We start from the raw sequence: 12,250 nt of genomic DNA, 5'->3' as shown, positions 1-12,250 counted from the left end.
ACTTTATATGGCATTTGGCAACATTTAGCAAGACAAGGCTGTGTGTAGCCTGTGACCCAGCAATTCCACTTCTAGGGTTACGCCCCGGAAAACTCACACAGGAAGACATTTACAAGATGTGTATTAAGTGGTGCCTGGAGGGGTTAATATACATAAAAGTTCCTTACATATATTAATCCCTCCCAGCACTGTTGTAATAAAAAACTTCAAATGTTTCTATAAAATTTTGTTCCTTCAAATAAGCTGTGAGGCCTGATGACATAATGGTTAACATTTGGTAACTCACTTAGCATTCTTTTCAGCATCTAAGAGAGCTTGTGCCAAATCCCTATGGGCCTTCTCTGCTTCCTTTGTTAATTTCATATCATGGGCCCGAACCAGACACAGCTCCCTGAAATAAAGCAAAGAAAGTTTACATTCATAGTTGAAGAGTTCCAGGAAATCGGATTTGTATACTCAGGAATCTTCTCAGTTATGTGTACATCTCTCCCTAGTTTTCACTCCTTAGAAACCAAATCAAGAAATCTAGCATACATTTGGATGGAATTCGGGCAGGTTTGGTAATGGAATCAGGTTGGCTAGAAAGGGCAGAAAGATGATGTGGGAGATCCTCCAGAATGGAGAGAAGGCGGACGCTAACAGGCCAGGCCACCAGGCTGCTCCGTTCTACCTTCTGACATGCCTATCTTATCTTTTTCATTCTTGCCACTAATCATCTTGACGCGAGCTTAGATGATCACTAACCTTGACTGCTACTTAATGCCTATCCTCCCCTTTGGGATTTAAACCTTATCATCTGTAATCATGGCACTGTCTGTAAACATGATTAAGATCTCAACATCTCAGGCCTGGAAGGAGAACAGGAGTCTTTTCCCTATCAAACATACGCAGAGCCCTAGTTTTGTGTTAACCTTTGTAACCCATGTCTCTACATCTACATCCAGTCCTCTCCGTTCTCTTCCTAAACCCCACAAAAGAAAAAAGAGAGTCCTCGCTTTTAACCATTCTACTTTCCCTGTTTTTTATTCTCTTTAAAGACATGGCTTTGGCCTTTGTTTCGTGTTTAAGATAATCACAGATTTTACCTGGTCAGTTCTTCAGTAACATTCTTAAAATTGTACAATTCTTCCAAAATGCGCTGGTCCATTATTCGCTGAGTTACCATGTCTTTGTAGAAGTCAATCATCTGCCGGGCAATTTGGTCAAGCATTTGTACATACCTCTCTCTGCATGAGACAGAAAGAAAACAAGGTATCATGCAAAAGAAAAGGAAAAAAAGAGCCAGAAAATATGTGAGAGAGAAAGTAATGTTAAGGAAAGAAATAGGCAGACACTCATAAAAGATATGTGAAAAGAACAAGATAGGAAAAGAAAGAGATCTAACCTGTGTTTTCCTGCCATGCTCACACAAGTAAATGAATTGTGGAGGACTTTAACCAGAGTCATAATTATGTGGAACATACTGAGATATAAAACAAAATGAGGACTTCTTTTTTCTTCTAAATTATAAACTCTATGAGGATAAAAACCATGTCTTATGAATTTATATACAATGGAGTTTTTATAAATAGTTGAATTCATGAGTAAAACCACTTTTCTCAAGTTGGGTAAATGTAAAAATATACCAACTGTTTAAAAATGAACAAAGACCTTAAATACAAAGAAGTCATTTCTCTCAGTGTTGAATGAAACCAAATATTTGGAAGGATTACAAATGATAACTTTCAAATACCATGCTGAGCAGTCTTTATTTATATTGAAAGTGATCTAGGCACAGCTGGGAAGATGGCGGCGTAGGAGGACGCTGGGCTCACCGCGCGTCCTGCTGATCACTTAGATTCCACCTACACCTGCCTAAAGAACCCAGAAAACCGCCAGAGGATTAGCAGAACGGAGTCTCCGGAGCCAAGCGCAGACGAGAGGCCCACGGAAGAGGGTAGGAAGGGCGGCGAGGCGGTGCGCGCTCCACGGACTGGCGGGAGGGAGCCGGGGCGGAGGGGCGGCTCCCCGGCCAAGCAGAGCCCCCGAGTCTGTCTGGCTGGCAAAAGCAGAGGGGCCGGACAGAGTGTATTCCGACAGCAAGCGGGACTTGACATCTGGAAGGTTATAAGCTAACAGCTCTGCTTGGAGAACGGGAGGGCTGGAGGACAACGGGAGGGAGAGTAGCTGAGCCCCAGACGACAGACCTCAGCTTGGCGGGGAACAAAAGCGCTCGCCAGCGCCATCTCCCTCGCCCATCCCCCAGCCAAAATCCCAAAGGGAACCGGTTCCTGCCAGGGAACTTGCTTGCACTGCGCCAACACCCAACGCTGTGCTTCTGCGGATCCATCCCTCCGGTGGGTCGGACTCCCTCCTGGTGCCCAGGGCCCCTCCTGAAGCAGATCTCCAAAGGAAAAGCGAGCTGAGCCTGCTCCTCCCGCCCCCGTGCACCTTGCCGATCCACCCCAGCTAATACGCCAGATCCCCAGCACCACAAGCCTGGCAGTGTGCAAGTAGCCCAGACGGGCCACGCCACCCCACAGTGAATCCCGCCCCTAGGAGAGGGGAAGAGAAGGCACACACCAGTCTGACTGTGGCCCCAACGGTGGGCTGGGGGCAGACATCAGGTCTGACTGCGGCTCCGCCCACCAACGCAAGTTATTTAAGACAGCACAGGGGAAGTGCCCCAGAGTCCCGCACCACTCCAGGGACTATCCAAAATGACGAAGCGGAAGAATTCCCCTCAGAAAAACGTCCAGGAAATAACAACAGCTAACGAACTGATCAAAAATGATTTAAACAATATAACAGAAAGTGAATTTAGAATAATAGTCATAAAATTAATCGCTGGGCTTGAAAACAGTATAAAGGACAGCAGAGAATCTCTTGCTACAGATATCAAGGGACTAAGGAACAGCCAGGAGGAGCTAAAAAATGGTATCAATGAGCTGCAAAATAAAATGGAGACAACTACGGCTCGGATTGAAGAGGCAGAGGAGAGAATAGGTGAACTAGAAGATAAAATTATGGAAAAAGAAGAAGCTGAGAAAAAGAGAGATAAAAAAATCCAGGAGTAGGAGGGGAAAATGAGAGAACTAAGTGATGCACTAAAGAGAAATAATATACGCATAATTGGTATTCCAGAGGAGGAAGAGAGAGGGAAAGGTGCTGAAGGTGTACTTGAAGAAATAATAGCTGAGAACTTCCCGGATCTGGGGAAGGAAAAAGGCATTGAAATCCAAGAGGCACAGAGAACTCCCTTCAGACGTAACTTGAATCGATCTTCTGCACGACATATCATAGTGAAACTGGCAAAATACAAGGATAAAGAGAAAATTCTGAAAGCAGCAAGGGATAAACGTGCCCTCACATATAAAGGGAGACCTATAAGACTCGTGACTGATCTCTCTTTTGAAACTTGGCAGGCCAGAAAGGATTGGCACGAGATCTTCAGTGTGCTAAACAGAAAAAATATGCAGCCGAGAATCCTTTATCCAGCAAGTCTGTCATTTAGAATAGAAGGAGAGAGAAAGGTCTTTCCAAACAAACAAAAACTGAAGGAATTCGTCACCACTAAACTAGCCCTACAAGAGATCCTAAGAAGGATCCTGTGAGACAAAGTACCAGAGACATTGCTACAAGCATGAAACCTATAGACATCACAATGACTCTAAACCCATATCTTTCTATAATAACACTGAATGTAAATGGACTAAATGCGCCAACCAAAAGACATAGGGTATCAGAATGGATAAAAAAACAAGACCCACCCATCTATTTGCTGTCTACAAGAGACTCATTTTAGACCTGAGGACACCTTCAGATTGAGAGTGAGGGGATGGAGAACTATTTATCATGCCACTGGAAGTCAAAAGAAAGCTGGAGTAGCCATACTTATATCAAACAAACTAGACTTTAAATTAAAGGCTGTAACAAGAGATGAAGAAGGGCATTATATAATAATCACAGGGTCTATCCATCAGGAAGAGCTAACAATTATAAATGTCTATGCACCGAATACAGGAGCCCCCAAATATACAAAACAATTACTCACAAACATAAGCAACCTTATTGATAAGAATGTGGTAATTGCAGGGGACTTTAACACTCCACTTACAGAAATGGATAGATCATCTAGACACACGGTCAATAAAGAAACAAGGGCCCTGAATGATACATTGGATCAGATGGACTTGACAGATATATTTAGAACTCTGCATCCCAAAGCAACAGAATATACTTTCTTCTCGAGTGCACATGGAATATTCTCCAAGATAGATCACATACTGGGTCACAAAACAGCCCTTCATAAGTTTACAAGAATTGAAATCATACCATGCATACTTCCAGACCACAGTGCTATGAAGCTTGAAATCAACCACAGGAAAAAGTCTGGAAAACCTCCAAAAGCATGGAGGTTAAAAAACACCCTACTAAAGAATGAATGGGTCAACCAGGCAATTAGAGAAGAAATTAAAAAATATATGGAAACAAACGAAAATGAAAATACAACAATCCAAATGCTTTGGGATGCAGCGAAGGCAGTCCCGAGAGGAAAATACATTGCAATCCAGGCCTATCTCATGAAACAAGAAAAATCCCAACTACAAAATCTAACAGCACACCTAAAGGAAATAGAAGCAGAGCAGCAAAGACAGCCTAAATCCAGCAGAAGAAGAGAAATAATAAAGATCAGAGCAGAAATAAACAATATAGAATCTAAAAAAACGGTAGAGCAGATCAACGAAACCAAGAGTTGGTTTTTTGAAAAAATAAACAAATTTGATAAACCTCTAGCCAGGCTTCTCAAAAAGAAAAGGGAGATGACCCAAATAGATAAAATCATGAATTAAAATGGAATTATTACAACCAATCCCTCAGAGATACAAGCAATTATCAGGGAATACTATGAAAAATTATATGCCAACAAACTGGACAACCTGGAAGAAATGGACAAATTCCTAAACACCCACACCTTCCAAAACTCAATCAGGAGGAAATAGAAAGCTTGAACAGACCCATAACCAGCGAAGAAATTGAATCAGTCATCAAAAATCTCCCAACAAATAAGAGTCCAGGACCAGATGGCTTCCCAGGGGAGTTCTACCAGACATTTAAAGCAGAGATAATACCTATCCTTCTCAAGCTATTCCAAGAAATAGAAAGGGAAGGAAAACTTCCAGACTCATTCTATGAAGCCAGTATTACTTTGATTCCTAAACCAGACAGAGACAGGCCAATATCCCTGATGAATATGGATGCAAAAATTCTCAATAAGATACTAGCAAATCGAATTCAACAGCATATAAAAAGAATTATTCACCATGATCAAGTGGGATTCATTCCTGGGATGCAGGGCTGGTTCAACATTTGCAAATCAATCAATGTGATACATCACATTAATAAAAGAAAAGATAAGAACCATATGATCCTGTCAATCGATTCAGAAAAGGCATTTGATAAAATTCAGCAAACTTTCTTAATAAAAACCCTTGAGAAAGTCGGGACAGAAGGAACACACTTAAAGATCATAAAAGCCATTTATGAAAAGCCCACAGCTAACATCATCCTCAACGGGGAAAAACTGAGAGCTTTTTCCCTGAGATCAGGAACACGACAGGGATGTCCACTCTCACCGCTGTTGTTTAACATAGTGTTGGAAGTTCTAGCATCAGCAATCAGACAACAAAAGGAAATCAAAGGCATCAAAATTGGCAAAGATGAAGTCTAGCTTTCACTTTTTGCAGACGACATGATATTATAAATGGAAAATCCGATAGATTCCACCAGAAGTCTGCTAGAACTGATACATGAATTTAGCAAAGTTGCAGGCTACAAAATCAATGTACAGAAATCAGTTGCATTCTTATACACTAATAATGAAGCAACAGAAAGACAAATAAAGAAACTGATCCCATTCACAATTGCACCAAGAAGCATAAAATACCTAGGGATAAATCTAACCAAAGATGTAAAAGATCTGTATGCTGAAAACTATAGAAAGCTTATGAAGGACATTGAAGAAGATATAAAGAAATGGAAAAACATTCCGTGCTCATGGGTTGGAAGAATAAATATTGTCAAAATGTCAATACTACCCAAAGCTATCTACACATTCAATGCAATCCCAATCAAAATTGCACCAGCATTCTTCTCGAAACTAGAACAAGCAATCCTAAAATTCATATGGAACCACAAAAGGCCCCAAATAGCCAAAGTAATTTTGAAGAAGAAGACCAAAGCAGGAGGCATCACAATCCCAGACTTTAGCCTCTACTACAAAGCTGTCATCATCAAGACAGCATGGTATTGGCATAAAAACAGACACATAGACCAATGGAATAGAATAGAAATCCCAGAACTAGACCCACAAACGTATGGCCAACTCATCTTTGACAAAGCAGGAAAGAACATCCAATGGAAAAAAGACAGTCTCTTTAACAAATGGTGCTGGGAGAACTGGACAACAACATGCAGAAGATTGAAACTAGACCACTTTCTCACACCATTCACAAAAATAAACTCAAAATGGATAAAGGACCTGAATGTGAGACAGGAAACCATCAAAACCCTAGAGGAGAAAGCAGGAAAAGACCTCTCTGACCTGAGCCGTAGCAATTTCTTACTCGACACATCCCCAAAGGCAAGGGAATTAAAAGCAAAAATGAACTACTGGGACCTTATGAAGATAAAAAGCTTCTGCACAGCAAAGGAAACAACCAACAAAACTAAAAGGCAACCGATGGAATGGGAAAAGATATTTGCAAATGACATATCGGACAAAGGGCTAGTATCCAAAATCTATAAAGAGCTCACCAATCTCCACACCCGAAAAACAAATAATCCAGTGAAGACATGGGCAGAAAACATGAATAGACACTTCTCTAAAGAAGACATCCAGATGGCCAACAGGCACATGAAAAGATGCTCAACAGGGAAATACAAATCAAATACAAATCAAATACAAATACAAATCGCTCCTCATCAGGGAAATACAAATCAAAACCACACTCAGATATCACCTCACGCCAGTCAGAGGGGCCAAAATGAACAAATCAGGAGACTATAGATGCTGGAGAGGATGTGGAGAAATGGGAACCCTCTTGCACTGTTGGTGGGAATGCAAATTGGCGCAGCCACTCTGGAAAACAGTGTGGAGGTTCCTCAAAAAATTAAAAATAGACCTACCCTATGACCCAGCAATAGCACTGCTAGGAATTTACCCAAGGGATACAGGAGTACTGATGCATAGGGGCACTTGTACCCCAATGTTTATAGCAGCACTCTCAACAATAGCCAAATTATGGAAAGAGCCTAAATGTCCATCAACTGATGAATGGATAAAGAAATTGTGGTTTATATACACAATGGAGTACTACGTGGCAATGAGAGAGAATGAAATATGGCCCCTTGTTTCAACATGGATGGAACTGGAGAGTGTGATGCTAAGTGAAATAAGCCATACAGAGAAAGACAGATACCATATGGTTTCACTCTTATGTGGATCCTAAGAAACTTAACAGAAACCCATGGGAGAGGGGAAGGGAAAAAAAAAAAAAAAAAGGTTAGAGTGGAAGAGAGCCAAAGCATAAGAGACTGTTAAAAACTGAGAACAAACTGAGGGTTGATGGGGGGTAGGAGGGCGGGGAGGGTGGGTGATGGAGGAGGGCACCTTTTGGGATGAGCACTGGGTGTTGTATGGAAACCAATTTGACAATAAACTTCATATATTGAAAGAAAAAAAAAAAGTGACCTAGGTGTTATATCCTAAGCCTGAGACCACTGAGTTATATATTTCAGTTGGAATGGTCATTTAATCTCTCACCCATAACAGAAAGAATTATGCAGCCTTTGCTTAAACCCTTATGCAGTTCACACATAGGGAAGTGTCTATTTTAAAAACCACCTTCTTGGGGTGCTTGGGTGGCTCAGTCGGTTAAGCATCCAACTTCAGCTCAGGTCATGATCTCACAATTTGTGAGTTCGAGCCCTGCATCAAGCTCTGTTCTGAGAACTCAGAGCCTGGAGCCTGCTTCAGATTCTGTGTGTGTGTCTCTCTCTGCCCATCCCTCACTAGTTCTGTCTCTCTCTCTCTCTCTCTCTCTCTCTCTCTCTCTCTCTCTCTCTCAAAAATAAATAAAAACATTTTTAAAAATTAAAAAAAAAAACACCTTCTTTAAGACTTCTCCTCCTGAAATAGAGGGACCAAATAGTCTGAAAGGTCTGCTTTAAAAAAAAAAAAAAAGTTTATTTATTTTGAGACAGAGCACATGAGAGGGGAAGGGACAGAGAGAGAAGGAGAGAGAGAATCCAAAGCAGACTCTATACTGTCAATACAGAACCCAACACAGGGCTCAATCCTATGAACCATCATAAGATCATAACCTGAGCCGAAATCAAGAGTCAAACACTTAACTGACTGAGCCACCCAGTCACCCCTGAAGGGTCTTCTTATTACAACTACATCCATGACATAGCATACTTTCTGAAGCATTATTGGGTTTGCAGGAAAAAATAGAAATCTCGAGGGGCAACAAAGAAAAACAATAAACAAAATAAGCTAAGAATGGAGTGGGAGATGGTAATGAGTATTCACTAGGCAAACCCAAAGTCACGGTTGCCCCAGTAAAAATAACAACACTGCGTGAAGAGGGTAAGATGGCAGAGTAGGAAGATTCTGAACTCACATCCTCCCATAGACATACCAAGGCTGCAACTGCATACAGTGCAACCCTACTCTGAGAAAGACCAGAAAGGCAGCAGAACAGAACTTTCACAGCTCAAGATATAAATAAAAAGTCACACAGGGGTGCTTGATCATGATCAAGTCATGATCTCATGGTTCATGGGTTCCAGCCCCACATTGGGCTCTGCATTCACAGCTTGGAGCCTGGAGCCTGCTTCAGATTCTGTGTCTCCCTCTCTTTCTCTCCGCCCCTCCCCTGCTTGTTTTCTCTCTCTCCCCTCCCCCCCTCTCTAAAATAAATAAATAGAAACAAATTAAATAAATAAATAAATAAATAAATAAATAAATAAATAAATAAAATTAAAATAAACAGGTGGGAGGGACAAAGATGCCATCAGGCACTAACCCTGGTACAGAGCCCCACAGGCAGGCGGGATATCACAAGTGTGATAAGTCCCCTCACCGAAGAGCAAGGGCTTCAAGCCCCACACTGGGCAACTCCTGCCCTGGGATCTGCACTGGCAAAATGAACCCCTATAACATCTGGCTTTGAAAATCAGCAGGGTTTAACTCTGGAAGAGCTAGAGGGTTATAGGAACTGAGACTCTGTTCTTAAAGGGCTGCCACATTATATCACTCATTCTAGGATCCAACACAAAGGCAGCAGTTTGAAAAGCACCTAGAATGTAGTAAAGATTTATTGACAAATTTTAGGGTATATGATAGAGGGACAAGGGTCTGTAAGAAATTTCTCCAGGAAGAGAAGTGCTGGAAAGCACCCTTTTTCCCCACTCCTTCAGGTGAGATGGCCTGACACTGGGGGATGCTGGCTCTGGCACCCTCCATCTACCTTGTTAGCACCACTGAACCCATCCCAGCATCCCCTTCCAGATCCACCCTGCCCAACCTGCTTACCCTGACAAGTGTCTTCCTAAACAACTACTGTTCTGTCACACCCAGCAGCTAGCCTCAGCCAGCACAGACATTCCTTTAAAGTGACTCCTTCTCCAGGGAGAGCCAGTCCCACCCATCGCCATGTCTACAATAGTCCAACTGGGCCTCAGAGCTGGCCGTGCCAGGGACCAGCCCCACCTACCAGTGCACCCACAGCAGTCGTGGCCCAATCACAACAAGAAGGTACACATAGTCCACACAAGGGTCATCCCTGGATCATGTGGTTTGGGAGACCAGCAGGCCCCATGTGCTACTGGGCCCCACAAAGACACTTCTTCAAGGCCAGGAGACACAGCTGACCTACTTAACACATACAAGCAAACACAGAAAGTTAGACAAAATAATGAGACAGAGGAATATGTTCCAAATAAAAGAATAAGACAAAACCTCAGAAAAAGAACTAAATGAAACAGAGATAAGCAACCTACCCGATAAAGAGTTCAAAGTAATGATAATAAAGATACTGACCAAACTTGAGAGAAGAGTAGATGAACTTAGTAAGAATTTCAATAAAGAGATAGAAAATGTAAGAAAGAACCAATAAGAGCTGAAGAATACAATAACTGAAATGAAAAATACACTAACGGGAATCAATAGCAGATTAGAGGATGCAAAAAAGAAAAAAAAAAAGATTAGAGGATACAGAATGGGTCAATGATCTAGAGACAAAGTAGTGAAAATCATCTAAGCTGAACAGCAAAAAGAGAAAAGAATTTTTTAAATGAGGATAGGGTAATGGACTACCAGAGCAACATTGAGTACACAACCATTCATATTATAGGGTCTCAGAAGGAAAAGAGAGAAAGAAAGGGGTAGAAAATTTATTTGAATAAATAATAGTTGAAATTTTCCCTAATCTGAAAAAGGAAACAAACATCCAGGTCCAGGAAACACAGACAGCCCCAAACAAGATGAACCCAAAGATGTTCACATCAAGGCACATATTAATGCCTAATGGCATTTTAATTCCAAAAACTAAAAATAAAGAGATAATATTAAAAATAGCAAGAGAAGGGGTACCTGGGTGGCTCAGTCAGTTGAGCGTCTGACTCTTAACTTTGACTCAGGTCATGATCTCACAGTTTGTGAGTTTGAGCCCCATATCAGGCTCTGTGCTGACAGTGCAGAGCCTGCTTGGGATTCTGTCTCCCTCTCTCTTTGCCCCTCCCCTGTTTGCTCTCTATCTCTCTCTCAAAATAAATAAAAATAAACATAAAAAAAAAAAAGATTCTCTCTCCTTATTTTCCTTTCCCCCAGTTGTGTTCTCTCTCTCTCTAAAATAAATAAATAAAAATAAATCTAAAAAAAAAGAGAAAGCAAACTAGTTTAAAAAAATAGCAAGAGAAAAGTAAGTGGTTATGTACAAGAAAACACATATAAGAGTATCATCTGATTTTTCAGCAGAAACTTTGCAAGCCAGAAGAGAATGACATGATATATTCTAAGTGCTGAAAGGAAAAAACCAACAACCAAGGATACTCTACCCAGCAAGGCTATCACTCAGAATTAAAGGAGTTCACTCAGATTGAACTGAGTTTCCCAGGCAAACAAGAGTTAAAGGAGTTAATCACCACTAACCTGGCCTTAACAAGAAATGTTAAAGGAACTTCTTTAAGCAGAAAAGGAAAGGTCACCAGTAGAAGAAACTTACGAAACAAAAAAATTCACTGGTAAAAGCAAACATGTAATAAAGGTAATAGATCAATCACTTACAAAGTAGTATAAAGGTTAAAATACAAAAGCAGTAAACCAAGTATATCTACAATAATTAGCTAAGGGACACATAAAATAAAAAGATGTAAAATATGTTAAGTACATAAAATGCTGTGTGGGGAGTAAAATTTACTACTTTTAGAGGGTATTTAAACTTAAACATCAAATTAAAATAGACTGTTAAATAGTACTAGAAGTCTTAGCCTCAGCAATCACACAACAAAAAGAAATAAAAGGCCTCCAAATCAGCAAGGAAGAAGTCAAACTTTCACTATTTGCAGACTTCTTGATACTCTGAAGAAAACCCGAAAGATACCACCAAAAAATTGCTGAAGTCGCAGGATATGAAATAAACATACAGAAATCTATTACATTTCTATATACCAATAATGAAGCAGCAGCAGAAGAAATCAAAGAAGCGATCCTATTTACGATTGCACCAAAAACAATTAGATACCTAGGAATAAACCTAAACAAAGAGGTAAAGGTCTACACTCTAAAAACTATAGAAGGCTTACGAAAAGAATTGAAGAGGACACAAAGAAATGGAAAAGCATTCCATGTTCATGGATTGGAAGAACAAACACTGTTAAAATGTCTATGCTACCCAAAGTGATCTACACATTTAATGCAATCCCCAACAAAATATCGCCAGCATTTCCCACAGAGTTACAACAAACAATCCTAAAACTTGTATGGAACTAGAAAAGACCCCAAAGAGCCAAAGCAATTTTGAAAAAGAAAAACAAAACTAGAGGCATCACAATTCCAGATTTCAAGCTATATTATAAAGCAGCAGTCATCAAGACACTAGGGTACTGGCACAAAAACAGACACATAGATCAATGGACAGAAGAGAGTGGAGCAGAAAAAATAAATAAATAAAAATTTATAATTAATAAATAAATAAATAAATAA

At 40.6% G+C, this 12,250-nt stretch overlaps 1 protein-coding gene across 4 annotated transcripts in view; it reads right to left on the bottom strand.

The window, feature by feature from the left end:
• Window positions 1-12,250, bottom strand: part of AXDND1 (axonemal dynein light chain domain containing 1) — a 91,461-nt gene that overhangs the window by 43,443 nt on the left and 35,768 nt on the right. For all 4 annotated transcript variants that reach the window (XM_058702374.1, XM_058702372.1, XM_058702375.1 and 1 more), the window contains exons 9-10: window positions 1,086-1,226; window positions 287-391 (exon numbers count right to left, since the gene is read on the bottom strand). In XM_058702374.1, coding sequence (XP_058558357.1) covers window positions 287-391; window positions 1,086-1,226 — 246 coding nt within the window. The remainder of the gene's footprint in view (window positions 1-286; window positions 392-1,085; window positions 1,227-12,250) is intronic.

Source organism: Neofelis nebulosa, chromosome 15 (genome assembly GCF_028018385.1).
Source record: "Neofelis nebulosa isolate mNeoNeb1 chromosome 15, mNeoNeb1.pri, whole genome shotgun sequence".
Classification (NCBI taxonomy): Eukaryota; Metazoa; Chordata; class Mammalia; order Carnivora; family Felidae; genus Neofelis; species Neofelis nebulosa.
Note: the sequence above shows the minus strand (reverse complement) of the source record. Positions and strands in the feature narration are given on the sequence as shown.